General features: G+C 48.0%; 1 protein-coding gene across 1 annotated transcript in view; it reads left to right on the top strand.

Annotated features, from left to right (window-relative positions):
• Positions 1 to 17,605, top strand: part of IQSEC3 (IQ motif and Sec7 domain ArfGEF 3) — a gene marked incomplete at both ends in the record, with an annotated part of 96,520 nt that extends 78,915 nt beyond the window's left edge. Inside the window, 9 exons of the mRNA XM_084306389.1 lie at positions 6,123 to 6,245; positions 6,897 to 7,063; positions 9,187 to 9,326; positions 10,163 to 10,288; positions 11,362 to 11,461; positions 13,391 to 13,552; positions 14,153 to 14,245; positions 14,884 to 14,927; positions 17,168 to 17,605. Of these exons, the coding sequence (XP_084162515.1) occupies positions 6,123 to 6,245; positions 6,897 to 7,063; positions 9,187 to 9,326; positions 10,163 to 10,288; positions 11,362 to 11,461; positions 13,391 to 13,552; positions 14,153 to 14,245; positions 14,884 to 14,927; positions 17,168 to 17,605 (1,393 nt within the window). The remainder of the gene's footprint in view (positions 1 to 6,122; positions 6,246 to 6,896; positions 7,064 to 9,186; positions 9,327 to 10,162; positions 10,289 to 11,361; positions 11,462 to 13,390; positions 13,553 to 14,152; positions 14,246 to 14,883; positions 14,928 to 17,167) is intronic.
• Between the last annotated feature and the right edge of the window lie 3,379 nt (positions 17,606 to 20,984).

Below are 20,984 nucleotides of genomic sequence, written 5' to 3'. Positions count from 1 at the left end.
AAGTCAGGGCCAATGCATTAACGCTTTTTAAATGAGGCACATTATCTTCCTTATATCTTTTCTTTCTTTGTTTGTATTAGCTTCTCAGATGTCTTGTTTATTTCTTTTTGCACACTCTTCATTCTGTGTTTGTTCACCTTCATCCTTTCTTTCACCTTAGTTCATTCCTCCCCTACATGTTTCTGACTCAGGATTTTTTTCTATTTATTGTTCATTCATGAGCAAGATAACGTGAGTGATGCCATGAATGGAGTTGGCTGTGCTGGTGATGTTGGATGGTCTGTGCGCAGGTCGTGGCACTTGCAAGTGCAGAAGTGGCTGTCCTGGTGCATCCGCTGTCAGAGTGGAAAGGGGCAGGGGTTCAGGCAGAGGAGGCACTGTGCTGAATCGGGGCTGGTTGCTGTTAGACTCTGAGCTGCTGTTAGACACACTCTCCTTGCGGGTGAGCAGCTCTCATGTCTGTCAAGCTGGTAGTGTCTTCTCCTTCTCTCCTGGGAAGTCAGGGAGAGAAAAACTGCTCTTAGGAGTGTAAATTCAGAGCTGGAAACCCAGCCAAAAGGCTGTCTTTTCAAAGAAGTGTTAGATTCCTCTGACTGGCAGAGTGAACTTGACAGGTAGGCCCAAACTAGCCTACCTTCCCCTCCTCACTAAGGACGTTACAGAGGATCAATAGGGGACTTGTGTTACAGGAGGGTTTGAGCAGCACAGTGCTGCCGCTTGTGCTGTGGAGCCGTAGATAACGATGCAATGGAAACAGAGAACAGAGGGAAGAACATGTTAGGCAGTTCTGACCTCCTGCTGCAAGCAGAGCCGAGGCACAGATCAGGCTTGTGAACAAGAGAAGCTTTCCCATGCCAAGCTGCCAGGGCTGAAGGTACAGCTTGAACCTGCTTGGCTGCCCAGGGAAATGCTGTTTTTTGCACAGAGGCTTGTAATGTCCCCTGGAGGGAGAGGTGAAAGATGGGCAGAACCCTCTCTGCACAGCCAACATTTCTGGAAACAGCTTTCCACTTTGGAAGACAGCTTTGGCCCAAGTCAGGGCATCGATTTCTCACTTCGGCAGGTCTGGATGCCCAAGTAAGTAGCCATGTGGGCTACCAGCAGTCCTGGGAGGACAAGTTGGCACAGCAGCCCCAGAGGGGAGCATGCAGTACGTGCAGCACAGCACCTCCTACAGAGGGTGTGGGCCATGGGGTCCATTGCAGAGGCTGCCCTAGCACTAGGAGGGCAGGGAGAGGTGCTGCATGGAGGGCAGGACTGGGACACATGCCCCTGCCTGCTGGTGCAAATAATCAGTGAGTCCCACTCACTTTTCTTACTGTGAGCCCCAGTTAACCCCTGCAGGGCAGCCTTCTCCCAGGGAGCTGACCTCTTCCTCTGCTGCTCACCCTAAGCCGGGTTTGTCTTCAGAAAGAGCAGAGGAGTGGGGATGCTGAGAAGAGGGATGGCTTTTATTAGTATCTTCGAGCCTCGTGGTTTTAAACTTTCCACCTGACTGCCTCCCCCTTTGCCCCCTCCCTGAGCATGGGCTGCAGGTTCAGCACGGACGCTTTTAGTTGCAGCCCGGCTCCTGCTGCATTGTCACCTGAGTGGAAAAGCTGGAAAATAGGTCATTACGCTTGGGCAAGCAGATCCCAGCCCCACACGATACAGCTGCTTCTTGCCTTCTCTAAATCCTTTTGCCAAAAGGCTTTTTTTTGCCGTGCTTAGCCCTGTGCTAAATCCTCACAGCCCCGATGCCACCGTGTCCACCCACTGTTGGGGGGACCCATGCCCTGCAGCCTCGGAGGCAGCACAGCCACCATGGACATTAAAGGGCAAAATGGTGCAACTGGATCCCACCGTTCGGTCCCATCACCTGACACTGGGAGTGCAGTTCTCTGCAGTTGTGAGGTCCCAGTCTGCTGAGTGCCTCGGGACAGACCAAGCTCCCCCTGGATAGCTGGCACTGCGTTGTTTATGAGGCAAGGTGCCAGCACCTTTCTTCCTCACTTCAGCAACATGAACCGAAGGTCCAAAGTCCTGTCCTGCAGGTAGTGGGCTAAACACATCTATGGGTGTCCTGTGAGCAAAACTCACATTGCTTGTTGCAAGTCCATGGGAGAGAAAGAACTAAAACAGGAGGAGATTTTATAAGGCATTTCCTCCACCCCTGCTTTTTATCCTTCAGGCTTCCTGGTGGTCCTGGAATAGGCATCTCACAGGCATGCTGCTGTTTGTGGAAAAATGAACTCAGCACTGGTTTTGGCACATACACATAAGCCGCTGGTTTATTCCTAGGATGCAGAGAGGATCTCTGCTCATCCTTTGTCTTTTACGTTGGCAAATCCAGTTTGGGGGAGAGACAGCCTCCTCATGCATGTGGTTCTGCTGCCTTTGACATCGCAGCCCTGGAGGCTGATGAGATGAATGTGCTTTTTGCAGTATGTTTGCCAATATATTGTGTGTCAGCTTCCAAGGTCTCTGTTTTGGGAAGAAAAGACCTCCCATAGAGAAGCTGCATTACATTTCAGGGGAGTTCGTACGTGGGCATGACAGCGCCTTCAGAAAGTTAATGGGAGCTGGCACAGGAACCTGAGGTCAGGCAAGACAGCAAAACATGTAGCCACCTAGAACAGGAGCAGGAACAAAGCAGCCTGAAGGCACAAGGCTCTCCGGCCCTTTGAATGGACTTCACTGTGTCACAAAAAATATCCGAAAACTATAATCCACCATTCATTTTACTGTCAGCCTAGCAGCAGAAAGCAGAAGCATATCTGGTGGCTCCTCTAGGAGCTATTTCTCAGGCCTTTGGCACAGGCTTTGACAGGTAAATCAAATGCAAGCTCAGATTTGCTAAAGTCAAACTTTCTTCCTAACCTGTCCTTTCAGGTTGGTCAACGTCTCTCAGGAACTAGGACAAGGGGACACCCTACTTTGGGCTGAGGGACAAACATAAGGGACCCCCAGGAGTTTCAGCTTAGAATTTACAAGGTAAACCCCCATCTGTCACTCTGTGCACAAAACTCTCGGAGGAGAAGCAGTGCATAACTCATGTAGCAATACCTGTTTGAGTTTGAAAAGAGCTATAAACAGCCACCTTGCACTACTTGTCCTCATCGAGGTTTGATGCCTTCTGTATCAAGAGCGTTGACTTTATTATTTGAGATCAGACATAAAACAGAGGATGTGTTAGACTAGACGGCGTGGAGGGGGATGGACTGATCAGTGAGGGAAGGAGGAAAAGATACATGATTTAATGGTGGTGGATTGGGCTTACTAGGATGACCTGAGCAGATCTCACTGTGTGTGCAAGGACTTTGCTTTCATGCGTCTGGAAGCAGACAGTAATAGCAAAATCACTGGGGTCAATGCTGAGAAACATCATGTATCAGGAAGGATTACAAAATAATAACAAAGGTCCAACTGCAGAGGTGTTTGCAGCTATGAACACGATAATAACTAACCAGAGAAAAACTTTTCTTAGTATCAAAGATAAGTTCCAAGAAGCGGAATGCCTTGATGGCAACCCAAGGGACAAGTGAGTGCAAGTATGAAAAAAATAAAAATAACAAAGGAAAGGGACAGTAGAGGAAGTTTTCACTGCTGCCAGAAACGATTTGTAAGTGCTTCTGCAGCCCACCTGCTGGAGAGGGAAAAAAAGATTTTGTATAAGATTTCCTGTGAGAGCAGACCCGTTGATTCTCTGCCCTTGCTCTTGACCCCCTACATTTGATTATATGGAATTTGTGTGGGGAAAGAGACCATGTTTCTTGGTTGAGATTATAACTACTCCAGCCTTAGAAGATACTGAACACCCTCCTTTCATCCAGAGCTCTTGGTAAGGTATTCTGTGGATGTTACTCTGGTTTAGCAGTATCTCAGCTCTTGAACCACTGGGGTAATGCAGGAATAGAAGGAGGTCTCAGAGCATTTGAACCGTATCCCTCACCCATTAGAGACATCATGCAACAATTTTTTGTTCTAGCAAGGCTGCACATAGTATTCAACAGCCTAGCTCACAAAACACTGCCTACAGCAAACTGCAGAATGATTGCAAACACTAACAGCAAAATTTCCAGGATATCACAGCAAAAGCAGAAGAAACTGATTAGAGCACGTACATTTATTAGCAAAGGTTCAGGTGGTAAAATTTCCAGGAACACTAGGAATTGGAAGGATCCAGAAGAAAGCTAATCCCCTCCCCCTCTATTTTCCACTTACCTCATTTTCCACATTCCTCATGCAGTCCCAGACAAGCTGTCTATGGGAAAATTTCCTCCTAACCCTAAATTTGGGGTCAGTTTATCATTTGCAACATGAGAAAGGCAAACCAAACACAATGTAGAGGATAAGATCAATGGAATGAAAAGTAGAATTAGCATCCAGAGGATATGGAGGCAGAAAATATGAATTCATTGAATTTTTAATATGTTTGTGATGTCCAGGTGGTACTATTTGACTGAATACTAGCATACTAGTAACTTCATACTTAAGGAAGGTGTAAAGAAAATGGGATTTTTGCATCTGTTAATTTTTTGGTCTATCAGAATGTCAGATTTAAGAATACATTTATGGGAAAGAAATAACGGCATACAAGAAGGTAAATGGTACATACCAAAGCCTGTAGAGAGTAGATTCATCCTCTGATTTCAGTCTTTCGTTGATAAAAAAATGGTTTTCTAGACAAAGAACATACAGAAGATGATTCTAGACTTCAGTAAAGCATGTGGTGTGAGAAATTCTTAGTTGAGCGTGGAAGAGAAAGATATTAGCAGAGGAATCATAAACAGGGCAGAGAATTGGCTGATGCAGACATTAGTGCCTACATGCTCTGCTGAGATGGGAAGTTGGGCTTAAGGGAGATTATGAGCAGAGTTTTCTGAGTCTAGTCTTTTGATGAATGTTTGCAGCAATGACCTGGACAGAACTGGTCCAGGAGCATGCTAACAAAATGTGCTGAAGCCACATGGGGAAGGTGTTGCCATTACAGATGAAGACCAAAATATCATGCAGTAAGAATAAGAACTAGAGGATTTAACTAATACAAACAGGAAGAACTGTAGCAGTACATTTTGGAGACTAGCAGTAGGACTTCTGTAAAATGAGAATACTTTAGTGGGATACAAGAGAGAAGGGATCCCTCTCTTTGAGGATTTAAGTTGACTATGAATTACCAGTCTGCTGTGAAGGAAAAGCAATACCAGATGTGAGAGGTGAAGGATTTCCTGTGATAAGAGGGAATCGTGGCACTGAAGTATAGAGGAAATGGAAAACATCGTGTGGAACGGATAGAAATGTGCAAAATGAATAGTGCTTTGGACAGACTTAATTGATGGGGACTCCTGGTGTCTGACTAAATGAGCAGAGCTTTACCCAGCCTTGATATTACAAGCCAGCTAATGGTGTCATGTTATTTTTAGACAAGAGCTTCCATTTCACATTTACTTTGAGTGAGCTTTGGCCTTTAAAGACACAGTGAATATTGTTGCTGCAGCGTTTGGGTGGGGGTGAAGAGTGGAGAAGAAAGTACGGATTGCAAACGAGGATGTATGCTTGACTGAATAGAAGGTAAGGAGAGGATGAGTGCAGTGAATGCAGATAAGAGAAGGATGGATACATGGGCAGTGAACTAGTGCCTGTGCTGGGAGGAAAGGAGGCATGGACAATGTGAAAAGGATTGCCAGATGACAGGAGAGGCAGAAACAGATGGATCTGTATCTGTATCGATATTGGTGTTCATATATAGGTCTCTAAATATCTATATCAATATACTACCTAAATATCTATATAGATACAGTAAATATCAATACAGATATGTGAATTATATCTATTGTATACATATGTATGTATGTTGAGTATGGTATAATATATATGAATTATAATGTATAGATATACACACACACACACACACATATGTATGTGGTTAGGCACAAGAATTGCCTACCTTCTGTAAAATGCAGGAATGGCTTGTCTGAAACCTTTCCCATTTTTAAGAACCATCTGGGCATCTGTAGTGATGTCTCAGGGCCTTTCCCATGTCATTTCCCTTGGGATCTCAGCCTGGGCACTGCAATGAAGGAGCCTGCCTGGCATCCTTCCCAGGAGGAGGTGCTGACGAAGGCCGTGTCCCCTTTCCACAGCTGCGTGGTGGATGAGATGGACTTCTCAGGCATGGAGCTGGATGAGGCACTGCGGAAATTCCAGGCCCACATCCGCGTGCAGGGGGAGGCGCAGAAGGTTGAGCGGCTAATTGAAGCTTTCAGGTAAGAAAACGAGCTCTGTGGCCCCACTATTGCAACTATCTGGAAGCAGAGAGCACACCCAGCACAGAAAACATGTAGCAGCAATGTAATGAACGGCCAGAGACCTTCTTCCTAAAGAAGCTGATCGTAGAAGGGCTTCTGAAGCACAGTCTTGTGTCCCACTGCTGCAGATCAATGTTCTTGATGGGTGTTGAGTGGCATGACGGGCACAAAGGGCCAGAGTAAGCCAGCCCTGACATGTCTTCCAGCAAAGGATTCCCTGTTCATTGGTGACTGACAGGAAGAGCAGTCCTGTGGCTTGCAGGGGTGCTGGGTTGTTCCTTCGGTGCATCCAGAGGAGTCCTTTGTATTTAGCAAGTCAGGCTCGAGTAGACCTGTGCTGCATTACCACTACATTCCCAGCCTGGGTGGTCTCTCTACTGTCATTTGCTATTTTGGCTTCTATGAACAAAAAGGCTGAAGTTTTAGTGGCCAGCTTCAGCCACTGGTGGGTAATTTGGCCTGCAGAGAGCAGGCAATTCCTTCTCATTCGTGTGAGAGTTGGAGTGAAAGGAGGAATTCAATCCACATGTGCTGAGGCCATTGCCACCCTGGAGCAGCGGACTTTGCAGTAATGTTCCATGTTAAGTGTGTTTATCCCTCCTGCCACAGCCAGAGGTACTGCATGTGTAACCCAGATGTGGTCCAGCAGTTTCACAACCCAGATACCATCTTCATCTTGGCCTTTGCAATCATCCTCCTCAATACGGACATGTACAGCCCCAACATCAAGCCTGACAGGAAGATGATGCTGGAGGACTTCATTCGCAATCTGAGAGGTGAGAGTCCTACTTTGCTTTTTTTGCCCTCTTTGCTGCTCTAAATCCTACTGAGGTGAAGGCAGCAAAAACCTAGTGGAGCTGCCTTTCGCCAGGGCTGCTGCTGGTCTTTGTGATCCAGACGTGGAGGAGGGTGTTTTGAAGAGTCCTGTAGGTTGCTGGGGAAGGGGCAAATCTCTGCTTTGTCCTCCACAGAAAGCTGTCCAGCCTTTTCAGGAATAAACCATTTTTCCTTAAGAGATGGTTTCATCTTTTTAATGGATTTCTCTGTTTAGAAGGAGTCCACTGTATTACATTTTTCTATTGTTCAGCTCCGTCCTTCCTAGACCCTGCTGGATTCCACTAAACAAGCCCATGCCCTCCTTGTTGCTTTGAATGTATGAACACATTTTCCTTCTATTCAGGCTAAAACTTCCCTTTCTTAATTGCTTGCAATTACTTGCAGTAACTGCAGGCCTGACAGGGTTCATGCATACATTACCTCTTTGCAATTTCTGATACTTCAGTTCCCCAAGTCAATTTTCTTCTATTTTTCAAGGTCCTTCCCGTCTCAGTAATAGGTTGCTAAAAGCATTTCTTCAAATGTGGTCACAACATACTCATATTTAGAACCACTGCTTCCTCCTTCTTTTCAGATCTGCTAATGCAGCCTAGTATTGTTTAGCCTTTTTGACAAGACGTCTAGACAAACTCTAATTTCCAAACTGTGTTTGCTCCTTGGTCAGCCACCTTCCAAGAGTCTCTGACTCCACATCTACAGTTCAGTTTAAGTTCCTTCAAGGCATTCCCAGTGTAAATCTCAGTCTAGAGCCTGGACTACGATGGGTTCCTTTGACTTATTTCTTTGTCCTCATGGCTGTTCAGACAATGTTGTTCCATCCCCTCCCACCTTCTCCAATCTTCCATCCACTTCAGACTGGTATGATGTGGCACGGAAGCCTTCTTTCAAGTTATTTTCTGAAAATGGAGCTGATACCTGTCATCATCCCCTTCAGTATCACAGCAACTAACTCAAAAGGTTTTCTTTTTTCTTTTTTTTTAATGTTAACTTTCACTTAGAGTTACTAGAAAATCTGTCAGCTCACATCACAACAGGAATTCAGCCAACATGAGGATTCAGGTAGTGGACAGGGAGAGACAGTTCATTCCAGACTCACCTTTGGCCCTATACATAGGCCAGGAGCTTCACTGGCCTGTGTTTAAAAAACCAACCAACCAACCAACCAAGCCAGCAACAACAGCAACAAAACCAAAACCAAAACACAACCAAAAAAAAAAAAAAAAAGTATTCAGGCTATATTTCCAAGGCATGAATTAGGGAGTCGGGAGATGACAATGTCTCTCCATTCCTCAACACCTCCTCACTTGCAGGACATCAATCAGTGTAGTATGCCTCAGACCAGGGAGCTGGAGAGAAAGCAGAGAAAATCAATGGAAAATGATTGAAGGAATTCAGTTCAGGAGGAAAGACTGGCAATTTAATTTGTGGTGTGTGGCTCAGGGAGGGGTGGAGGGGAACTTTTCTACCAGGCTCTGCAAAGGCTGGACAGCAAAATTTGTAGAATTATTTAAGGAGACATAAAAGAGGGAAGGGACAGACCCCAGACAGCGAAATTACAGGCAGACTAGCAGGAAGGTATTAACCCTAGGAGACATCACAAAAAACAAATGTTGGAGTCCACCAAGTATTTACTATTTAGTTTCTCTTATTTAGGAGAGCTGAGACTTGCATTGGCAGGAGGAGCAGCTGGTTCCTATTGTAGATCTCCTCCACATTTAGAACTTGCAATTTTATATGAAATCAATGCAGGGGTTGCTGCTGAGTGGCCCAAGATATATGAATGTGAAATTGTAGCCATAAAACCTTAGGGAACAAATGGAAAGGAGCCACCATGCAGAGCAATGGAATGATGAAATCTTCTGCATTGGCCTTAGATAAGTCAGTATCTGCTCCTGGTGCTTTAGGTGTGTTAGACCAAGAAAGAAGACAGCCTAAAGCAAAATATTTCTCTTTCTGCCTTCCCATCATTGCACACAGCAGAGATCTGCCTGTCAGGGGCCACCAGTTCTTCCCTTTTGTTTTTTCCCTGCCAATTCTGCCCAACATTTTCTCTGTTTTGCAGGAGTGGACGATGGTGCTGACATCCCACGGGAACTGGTGGTGGGGATCTATGAGAGGATCCAGCAAAAAGAGCTAAAATCCAATGAGGACCATGTGACTTACGTTACCAAAGTGGAGAAATCCATAGTTGGAATGAAAACAGTGAGCACCCGTAGCCCTGCTGGCACCCGCTCACCCTGCTCACACCCACCTCCCTCACTGTCCCTCTTTTCTGCCTTTTTCCTCTATGTTTCTTTTCTTTCATCATAATTTCCTTGCTTGCCTTGATGCATTAGTTCTTTTTTATCCAAACACCTTCATTTGCTTTCTCTTTCTTTCCTACTTCTTTGGGATCTTCTTGGCCAGAGTTTGCTTTATCCAACGCAGTAACTGTTTGCCCAAAAATCTCACTGCAGCTCCTGTTTGCCAGTGCAGGTCCTGACTGCCAATACTTCAGTGATGGCCCTGCAGTGCTCTGAACTTTCAGGCCTCGTGAGCCTGTAGGATGTGAAAGCCAAAGTGATAGGAAACAATTTCACCTACCTCTATCTAATGAGTTCTCCAAGGATTGCCAGGGTTAGGAGACCTCCAAATGCAGAGACTGCTTCTTTAGCAGAAACTGATCTGAAACATTCTGTTTACCCAGAATGAGCAGAATCATTTCTCAGTGCCCAGGAAACATGCAGATGTCCAGTGCACTGAGAGAGGATGAGCTCAGGGACTTGAAGTCAGAGGAACATGAAGACAGGATGTATAAGCAGGTGGCTTGCCTATAGCCTGTTCTACTCCTCTGATTTAATCCAAGTCACAAAGGCTCCCTGCTACTGGGCTGGCAGGATGAGTGGTGGTGAGGAGTGGTCGTGAGGTGATTGAGTGGGCAAACTGGGCAGAACAGGCTTGTGCCTCTGTGACTGGGCAGGTTTGTGTGGGCTAAGGGTGGTGGAGACCCTCCCTGGCACCTCCCATAACCCCCACATGCTCTTGTGGATCTTCCGCAGGTCCTGTCCGTGCCCCATCGCCGGCTGGTCTGCTGCAGCCGTTTGTACGAAGTTACCGACGTGAACAAAGTGCAGAAGCAGGCAGCTCACCAGAGGGAAGTTTTTCTCTTCAATGACCTGCTGGTGGTGAGTGTGCTTTGGCATTTGGGCACTGCAGTGATAAAACTAGCCCCCAGTGTCTGTAAAGTAATCTAAAACCAGTCCGCAACATCAATATTCCCCCTGCCCTAGGGACAGACCATCTCCTCGTCCATCCACACTGCAAGACACAGCTCTGGATCCTTCCCTGTTAAAAACGTACCAAACCTAAAACTCCTCTGACCTTTGAAAAGCAAACTGTTGCATCCCACAGACATCCAAGTAATGTCATCGCTCTCTCTCATCCCTTTGCTACTAGGGAAACTCATTTTGTGAAAGGGGAGTTCATTGGTTTGGCTGTTTGTACTATGGTAGGCAGAGCGCTCCCATGCACTTTAAAAGTCTCCTGCCAGACACTTTAAAACCATTACCTTCTATTGCAGAGGCTGTAGAATGGCATATCCAACTTACTGGAGCCTGAAACACATATAGTACCTTTTAAAGTGTCCTGCCCAAGGGACCTTGCAACAGAGTTCAGACAGGTACAAAAGGGAGGAGAGCACAGATTCACTGAGACTGGAAGGATGCAGAACAATAAGGAAGTTTTGCTTTAGGCACCTGAAGAAAAGGCCTGAGTTTAATGGAAAAAGGAAGCTGGATGTTGCAAATGGGTTTGTTCCTTGCTGCCCCTCCATCCCATGTGATAAATCAGACCCATGAGAACTAGTGCTGAGGGATCAAGGGCAGCATTGCATGCGCATGTGCTCTGATTTCCCGACCTGAGGTATTTCTGACAGGTTTCCCTTAGCCTTCCAGTTTGGCACTCAGTGAAGAGAACTACCCTTGCAACATCAAAAATAAGGGCATCAAAAAATCAGCATCCAGGGGACAGAACCCTAGTGGGCCCCAGGGCTATGCATACAGAATTTCAAGTGTTGTTAAAGTGCAGTGTGCCAGGCAGCTTTCTGGGCAAAGAGCCTGTCCGTCACCAAGTGTTACTCCCATGTGCAATTAGCAGAGCCTGCAAAAAGCTTTTTCCTATGTGCTTTTAGTAGTTTGTATCTTTCTTGACTCGCTGTTCATGAACACCTTGCCCGATGATGCATCCGTTCCTCCAACAGATCCTCAAGCTTTGCCCCAAGAAGAAAAGCTCCTCAACCTACACGTTTTGCAAGTCAGTTGGCCTGCTGGGGATGCAGTTCCATCTCTTTGAGAATGAATGTAAGTCTGATTCTCCTTGGGTGCCTGGAAGGGTTTGGTATGGAAAAGGAGAAGGAAGGAAGGGACTGCATTGCCCAGTGAGATCGTACATCAGAAGAGGGATTCCATCAGGGTTAAAACGGGAAGGGAGGCAAAACTGAGACTTGGTGCTGAGAAAAGGTTCAGTGTCATGGGAAGAGGCTCTTGGTCCCTCTTTCCAGCTCACTGAAGTGGGCTGACTTGTTGCGGTGGCAGGGAAGGTACTAGTGTGGATTCATGAGGGAATCAGTCCCAAGATACACCCCACATAGCTCTCAGGAGCCAACAGTGGGTGCAGAACCTCACTGACAAAACTGCTGCTGCCAGCTTTAGCCCCTCTCCACTCAAGCCCAAAGTCACAGTTCTCACCTCTGCTTTTGGCACTGATAAAAGCTCAGGTGCTGCTGCAGCCTCCCCACACTGAGATATGCTGTGCCGTGCTGAAGGCTTCCTGAGACAGAAGCAGAGCCCTTGGAACAGCACCCACCAAAGCATGGCGGGAGGCCAGCCCTAGTCAGCCTGACCTTGATGGTCTGGGAAGAGAGCCACGATGTGTCATGATTGAGGCTGGTTGTGTAGCAGAGGGATTCCAGAACCAGGCAGGCTTCCTGCTGGCACAGGCAGAGGGGCTGCACAGTGGTCCCAGGCAAGCGCGGCTGATGCCCACTGGGGTTTTTGTGAGCACCAGAATATGCTGCCAGGAAGCACTACTGTGTCTTCACTGAGTTCTTTACACCCTCGCTCTGTCCTATTGACAGTGAGCCATCATTTCAACCCCCTACCCTCTGCAGCATGCAGTGGTTTTCACATCCGTGTACGTACAGAAGAGCCATTCATAACTGAGCATCCCCAGGAGGCACTATCAGAGCTGAGATCAGCTTTCAGGGGTATGGTGACTATCCTGGGGGTGCTCAAGGATCTTCTGGCAAAGGAATCCTTTTGTGTATCCTCTGCAGAGACAGAAAAGCAGAAGTCCAAAAGAACTCGTGATCTGAACAGATGAGACAAGACACAGGGTGGGAAAAGGGGCCTGGGACACAAACAGAGGGAGCTGAGGGCTGGCAGAAAATAGCAGGTTGATCTTTTAACTTGTTTAGTAAAGATTGCTAAAGGCATAGGGTGGAGAAGGCAGACAGATGGAGAAGCAGTGGAGAAAAGGACAGGGGAAGAGAGAAATTAAATGTAGACAAAGGAGAGAGGGAAGGAGAAAAGGAGCTGAAACCACTGGCCAATGACCAAAAGACAGAAAAGTCCAGTCACAAGCTTAGCAACTTCCCTGCACGCCTCATGGACATTTCTTTTCATTTCCATTCCTGACAGTGTGTTATGCCTGTTGAGGACTACTAAGCAGAGACCTGCAAAACCACATCCTTCTCTTTCCCACTCTGCACAGCACGATGAGTTCCCCACACATGCAGTGCTAACACCCCTGCTAAGGGCCTGCTGATGGAAGTAGAGGCCAGGGAGAGGTCCTGCCAATGTGGGTGCTAATGGTTGTTCTGGCTTTGAGTCCAGGAGCCAACCTGTCCTGCTGCAACTCCCACAGGATAAAGCATTGGTCTCGTGTATCCTATTAGCCTCTCTACAGACTCAGGAGGGCTTTACAGTCCCACCTCTGTGCTCAGGTTCTCAGAGTCAAGGTTACACTGACTGTAACTGAGAGCTAGAGTTTTTTGGCTATGGCACCACTATGGTACTACTTGCCTTGCCACTGCAGCTTGGCCATTCTGTTCCCTTGGAGTGCTGCAATGCTGCAAATTCCTGCCGTTTGCAGTGTGACAGACTCTTAAGTGTGCTATTCCTCTGGACTGATGTTAGAAATTCTCTGTCCTGGAAAGGCAGCAAAGCAGCCAACTTCTCCAGCAAGAAAGCCTAATGCCTCTTTATTGTGTTGACACATCTTCTTCACAGATTACCCCCATGGCATCACACTGGTGACTCCAGTTTCGGGCTCAGAGAAGAAACAGGTACTGCACTTCTGTGCTCTGGGTGCTGAGGAAATGCAGAAATTTGTGGAAGATCTGAAAGAGTCAATAGCAGAAGTGACAGAGCTGGAGCAGATACGAATTGAATGTAAGGGCCTCTAATACAATTCAGACTCTAATGCCATCACACTGCATGTGTCTATGAGGCAGAAAGGGTAAAATCAGTGGGTTCTTCGGGAAAAAGGACAAAGAGGATGAGTAGCAGAATCTACACAGGATTGTTCTTGTGTTCAGCAACAGGGTGAAAAAGCAGTCAGGTTCTGTGAGTACCCACCAGTAGCAGAAAGGGAATAACTGCTTGTGGTGGTTATGAAATAGAGTTTAAGGTACAGTGGTTTGAAATGGCGAAGCTTAGACTCCTACGTCCCATACTCTGACTATGCAAATAATTCTGTACAAACGTATGAGCCCAAGTAGCTCGGCATCAGTGGTCCCTTTCTGCGCAGCAATAACCTGTTCTGTATAAATGCAGGTCATACGCAGAGGTCTTGTGGAGATACGTAAGTTCCTCCACATGTACCATCCTTTCCAGTTTCTCTCTTAGCTATTCTTCTCTCCTTCCTGTTTGACATTCTTGTCATTTTCTTGCATTAATTCTCCTTGCTGACTTCCCACATTTCTCCTTCAGTATGCTATGGCCCTTCCATCCATCCAATTCCTCATTCAATTCCGCACATCTCTGTTGTAGGGGAGCTGGAGAAACAGCAAGGGGCAAAAACTCTCTCGTTAAGGACCAACGGAGCCCAGATGGAACCACAGTCAAAGCAAAGCTCACCTACAGGTAAGAGGCCACCCAGCTTCTCTTGGCCAGGCAGTGCTGCCTTTGCCAATGTGTTCTCCTGTAAAAATAACTGCGAAAAGAAGTGATCAGTTTTGTATCCTGTAGCCTTCACTGAATAGGATATGCATTTTTCAAATAACCTAGAAGAGCCATTTATGGCTCATTACCCAGTCTGTAGCTGTAACATCCAGCAAAGAGGGGTTAGTAAGTGGTACAAGATAACTGCTGGAGGACACGGCCACATTTTCTCCCCTGAACTCATGCAACACAGTAACTGCACTGTCAACTTCCTCCAGAGTCTTCACCATCACTTTTGCAAGACCAGCTTCTCTGTAGCAGAGGCTTTGTCTGCGTTGGGCTCTTGGGCTTCCGTGCCAGCAAAAATCAAGTGCAGTGGTGAATGGCTATGAGCTCATTAGAACTGCATGAAAACCAGGACCTAAAGATAGGACCCCACAGGGGCCTCCCTCCAAACCACTGAGCAGCTATCGGATTGCAGGAAGGCTTGCATTTATCTTGCAGTAGAGTCCTACTCTCCCCTTTACCTCTCCCTTGGGCTTTCCAGTCCACAGTATGAGGGCCAGCTCTTGACTTGAGGCACTGACCCCATGAGTGAGATTTTTTCTTTTGTTTCAAAGGCAAGAAGGATTTGGGGGAGAAGGTCTCGGACAGCACAGTGGAGGTAAGTAGAGTGCGAAGCAGCTGAGGTAAGTAATTCTCTCTCACTTCAGCTCTTCTCACATTCTCTGTTGTTTCTTTTCTCAGGTTTTAATCAATGCCTCCCCAGCCAGACTGACAATTTTACCAATTTCCAGAGATACAATTAAAAGTTACTGCTAGGACGGGTAATACAACTTTCAAATCCAAACTAAACTTCAAAGCATTTTCAATCCGTTTTTATAACTGTAACATCCCTCATGGACCAAGCTCCCAAACGCTGTAGACTAACCCACCCCACTGCTTACGGGGAGACTGAGAACCACACTAAAGACTTCCCTGACATGCTAACTCCATGCAGCATCACATGCGAATTCCCCTGCAGCCCAGCTTTCCTGCACAATCTCTGCAGCTCTGTCTCTCCATCCCCCCTTGAAGGGGACTAAGCATGGCCTTTGCATATCAGAGACTCTCCCTAGAGCTTCACCTCCCTAGGTAGGGAGCTTGGCTGTCCTGTGTGCTTCTATCTTAGCAGGGATGTCTAGCAGCCAGTGGGTTGCCTGTTTCTTCACAGACACCCTTACTCCCACTGCCTGTGAGGAAACAGGAAAATGCAGTCTTCACGCTGAAAACCTCATTTACTAATTCCTACTCTTTCCCTGTCTGGAATATCTCCGTTGCCCTGAATTTGCCCTTTTCCGGGGTAGTTCTTTCCCCTCTTGTCATAGTGTATTTACTTGAAGAGTTCAGCTTCTCTGTGGGGTGTGGGTGCTGCTGTTTTTCCCTGGAGGGCACCCCATTTCCCTACAGACTCCCCTTTTCTGGGCAAGGTGCCTCTCCCAGCCAACTTCCAATTTCTGCTGGGAGGAATGTTTCTTTGTGGAGAATAGCTTCCATTTATCTTAATGTCATTAGCACTTCACGGGCCAGCAACCAGTTTTTCTGAGGCAGCTCCACTGCCTGAATAAATACTGACACGGTGTTATGTCCTGCTGTGCAGTGAGCCCGAGCAACCTCCATGCTTGGGCAGGGACAAACATCTCATCGTTCTTCCCACATGGTGGAAAGCTGGGCCACTCCACAGCTTCTCCTTCATGGTTGCTGGCTCTGCTGCCCAACATACAGACTGTCAGGGCACCCCTACTGCCCCATCTGCCCATCTGTGCCTCTGCCTAGCTGGAAGTGCCGTGACAACCTGCGAGCTGTAGGTTCCTACCCAGGGTTTGTCATTTGACTGACACTGAGTTTTGAGCTGTGCTCTGGGGATTCCATCAGCCCACGTCCTTGCCAGGAGGAACTGTGGCTTCACTCACCACCCGGGTAGCCCCATTTTGCTGCTGCATTCCCTCCCTGAGGATTTCCAGCCCAGGCCAGCTCCCTTTTTCAAGCTGGACTCAGTGACCTCTTTTATTTGAGTGACTCTATTATCAGCATCTCTCTGTGGGGACCCTGGTGACCTCCTCCTTCCCTTCCCCCTTCCAACTGCCCAAGCAATACTCTGCCAGCAGAGGAGCATTTCCATTTCTTTGAGGTTATCTAATCTGCTGCCATTTCATCATAAATTTCTTTTATCATTGTATGAGCTAGACGGACATTTTTTCTTTCTTTTTTTTCTTTCTTTTTTTTTTTTTGAAAATCATTTCCTCTCACTGACAAACCATCAACTGGATCAGAGGGAGCTGTCTTTTCCTAGAGTATGTCAGATTTCTGCTTTTTCCTTTGTAAACAGATTAGCCAGTCATGTGGTGTACCTTCCTACTCAGAAAGGCAGGGAGCTGCGAAAGGCTTGAGTCTCTCTGTCTCTCTCTCTCTCTCAGATTCAGCTACCGTCATTTTTGCAGAAACATACAACCTCGATTATCTGAACCTCTGTTACCTAGTTTCCCCTTCCTTTTTTGCAGCTGGGGGCAAGGGCATAACCTCTGAGGTTTGTTCATCATCATGAGAATTCATGGACGCCTCCACTCATAGAGTTGATTTTTGTTCCCTGTGCCGTTTGGACAACCAAAGTCGCTCTGCATTTGGGAACGCTGGCCCTACTGCCTTTGCTGTGACGGAAAGGACAGGGGCACTAAGGCCTAGACAGGACGACGGGGCAATTGGGAGAGAGGGGTGCAGCCAGGGGTTGTGCCTGTTCCGTTTGTTAAAGAGGGGAGGGTTTCGTGCATGTGAGGCCAGCTGCTGGTGGGGGTTCAGGGCAGCCAGTAGCAGCAGATGGGAAGAGTCTTGTAACATTTAATGCTTCTTTGGCTGTTTCTAAACTAGGTGTCAATTCACAACAGGCTTCAAACGTACCAGCACAACTCCGCCCTGGGGCCCGAGAGTGGAATGCAGCCCAGCATGCGTCTTAACATGCCACGGGAGCGGCTGGAGACAGCACTGGTGCCCTCGCACCCCGCCTCGGCGGGGACACTTGTACAGTGCCAGCAGATTGTCAAAGTCATTGTCTTGGACAAGCCGTGCCTCGCTCGAATGGAGCCGGCCCTCAACCAGACTCTGACACGCTACGTCACCTCCGACTCCTGCACCTCCACCCCCTGGCGCGGTGTGGGCAGCGGGCTCCCTGGGACCCCCATGAAGCTGGTCCATCAGCCTCCCCTGCCACCTCCACCTCCTCCCTACAACCACCCCCACCAGTATTGCCCCCCCAGCTCCCTGCTTCAGAGGCGCAGGTACTCCAGTGGCTCGCGCAGCCTCGTGTAGCCACACCACCAGCACCAGAACAGCACAGACTTCCCCGCTTCCCTGCCCCACCGCCTCCCTGGGACCCTTTCTGCCTACAGAGATCTAGTTTGTGATTTATTTTTTAGTAAAAGAAATAGAAAAGAAAAAAAAAAAAAGCCGACTGACCTAACTCTTATCCCATCTCCCCTCAAGGTGATGCTAATTGTGAGGAGCCATCTGTAGGGACTGCCAACCCACATGCTCACACATCCTCACATCCTGCCAGCCCCGCTGGCCTCCCGTGCTCACACCGTCCCCATGTAGCACTTTGTTGCCCTGTTCCTGAGAGGCTTGATGACCTGCTGCTTTCTAGGCACTGTGTCTTCCGTTTGCTACTCCTCAACCTCCTCCCTTGCCTTGCATTTGCCCGGCCATAGGTTTGTACCCCTCCAAAACTTCGCCAGCCTCGGAGAGAAATGGACTCACCCGTGCCAAGGACCGACCTTGGGGCACTCCTGGGGGTGGAGTTCCCCCTGCCTCCACTGCTGCTGCCTGCTAAGCTGGAGCTGAGAACTTGTACCACTTGCCATGCATCCCCTCCATCGCTCTTCAGATATTATCTCCTTGCAGCAGCCGGTTCCACGCGAGGGAGCGCACAAGTGACGGAGAGCTCGAGAGGAGGAGAGACTGTCCTAAGCTGCAGTACGAGACAAAGATCGCCTCACTCTGAACACGAAAACTGTTTCTGATATGAGCATTGTACCAGAGACCTCTGCTGAGACCTAGCAGACCTCATCACGTGTAAATACACCTGTATGGTAGAGTATGTACGGCGCATGCTTACTAAAGGAAACACCAAGCAGTTCTGAGGGAGCAGAAATGAGAGATTGAGCCCAGGGATCTTCCTGGGATGGATGAGCACTTTTCCAAAGAGATGGCACCAAGAGGTGCCCTCCCACCTCAGTATACACACACACAAAGATTGTCTTCTCTAGCATGAAACAGACACCCCTCTGCTTTTCTCCTTCTAGCTGGCTTTGTGTTTCCTTCCCACCTGCTTTTTTATATTCTGAAAGCAAAGCTAAGTGTTGCATTCACCTTCTGGGGTGGATGAGCCCTTCACTTGGGCTCTTCCTTCCGTGCTAGAGGGAAGGGGCCTTTTGGAGACCACCAACATAAGCTCCCATCTGTATCTCCCACCTGGCTATGCTTTTTCCTCCATCAGCCCTTCCCCTAGGAAAGCTGCTTGCCAAGGCCTTTTCTCCTCTCTTCCTCCCTATCTCTGCTTCAAAGTGAGGGGAGGGTAAGATTTTGAGATAGAGATGACAGCTCAGCTCCTCTTCTTTATTGGGGACATTGATGTGAAGGCAGACAGCATTAAAAATGAGCTATGGCTGTATTTTTAGAAGAAAAGAAGTATTTTCGAGCAGTAGGGAAGGGAAGGTATTAATTAGCTTAAAGGCTTTGGTCTCTCTCACTCGCTGTATCTCCCTTCGATGCTTAAGAAGATCAACTTTAGGGTTTTAAAATAGGACAGAACGCCTTTTAGGGCCTTCATTTTTATTTTAAGAGGGAAAGAAAGAAATGCTCTTCCTTCCTGCGCGAGGCTGAGGCATGAGCACCGGGTGCTGATGACACAGCCGTTGGGTGAGGAGAGGTAAGGATGGCTGGCAGTGGTGTGGATGTGCAAAATGTGAGGGAAAGGGGGTCAGCGAAGACAGATGCAGGAAATATTTATTTTTTTTTACTTTGTGTGGAAAAAGCCACACAGCAGCATTGCTCCAGGATGCTCACCTCTGGGGCTGTTGCCAGTGACAAAAAACACGGTGCGTCAGGGTCTGGACCCCTCAGCGCTCTTTGTATGTCCACTGGCTCTGCTGAAGCACTCAGATGAAGGAGTTCATTTATTTGACCTGGGTGTATGCCCAGATGGGGTCAGGGAAGTGGGCAGGGGCTGAATTTGAGGCTCCCCTGTGCTTGGCCAGCCCTCCAGGGCGGGAGCCTGCTGATCCCCGGGTCTGCTGGTTTCTGAGCCTGACCCTCACACCCAGCTGTGCCAACAGGACTGTCTGAGTTGTTTGCTTTGCTGTCTGGGGCCGGATAACAGGCTGCTGCTTCTGCATGTGGTAGCAGAGGTACTGACCACAAACCCAAAGGCATAGCCTCAGGGAGGCCTGTGGAAGCAGAAGACAGAAAAAAATCATATCAAAACCCTGAGTAGGAGCCCAGTCTCCCTCCAGACCAGAGAAGCTTTCTCCTCCCCAGTCCCCAGGGGCGATGAGGATGCCCCATTTTTCCAGAGCCAGCCCCAGGAGAGGTCCTCGCCCGCTCCACAGGCCCGTGGCCCCAGCTAGGGCTCAGCCCCTCACCCTGCAGCGAGCCCTGAGATGTGGCTGCCCTGATCTGCTGCTGGCTCCATCCGAGGTGGCACCACACCATGGCACGGCAGCTGCAACCTCATCCCACCTGCCTGCAGCTCTATGTGTGGCACCTGCCCCTCTCTGGTCCCTGTGGTGTGTGGCTCCACGTTGTGCTCCCTGCTGAGGTAAAAGGAGGTATCTGAGAGGCACCGACGCTGCCCGTCCTCCTCAGCAGTCACTGCCTTGCCTGAGAGCAGTGGCAGCACTTGCTCGTTTATCTTCCCCCAGAGTGCAGGGAGCCGCGGAGGGGCCGTGTGCGTGTGTGTGTTAAAATAAATAAGTTAGGCTTTACTTGACATTTAACACGAAGTGACAACAACAAAAACTTTAAGGTACTTGATGAAATAATTTTGGGGGATGAAATATTTATAGCAATGTCTCTGAAGTTCCTACCAGAGAGGTTTGCTGCTTTAATAATTGATTGGGAAAGCAAAGAAGAATGTAAAAAAAGAAGCAAGGAACCTTCTGTGAGACTCCATAACGCTGGGTGAAGGATGGAAGCGAATTACCTGAAGTGCCAAAATACCTGAGGCACAACAATCTCTCAGGGCACGTTGGCTCCCGTCCCCTGACCTTGCAAAGGCTAATGCTGGCCTCCAGCTTTGGACAGAGAAGCAAACATAGATAACCCTTGCCATCTTCTAGCCTGCTGGATGCAGCATCTTCCATTGGGGTTGGCCGGAGAGATACCAAACCGCTTTGTTCCAGGGTCTATCAAACAGGTTGCTCTAAATTCTGCTGTGTAGCTGAGCCCTTCGGACTTCACTTCAAAATGTAGATTTTTTTTTTTTCCTTTGAAGGTTGGTCTAGAAGGATGACAAGCACTTTAAAGCACGTCTACATCTCATCTGATCTATTGTGTTGTCTGCTCCCACAACCCTCCCACATGCAAGCGAAGACACAGGCTCGGTGTAGCTGTAGTACTGTGAGTAGACACCCGTGCACACAACCTAATCATTGGCAGGGAGCAGGCCAGAAAGATTGTGTCAGTGACGATC

The sequence above is a fragment of the Netta rufina genome, assembly GCF_964035555.1.
Source record: "Netta rufina genome assembly, chromosome: 1".
NCBI classification, from domain to species: domain Eukaryota; kingdom Metazoa; phylum Chordata; class Aves; order Anseriformes; family Anatidae; genus Netta; species Netta rufina.
This window is presented reverse-complemented; position numbering and strand designations above follow the sequence as displayed.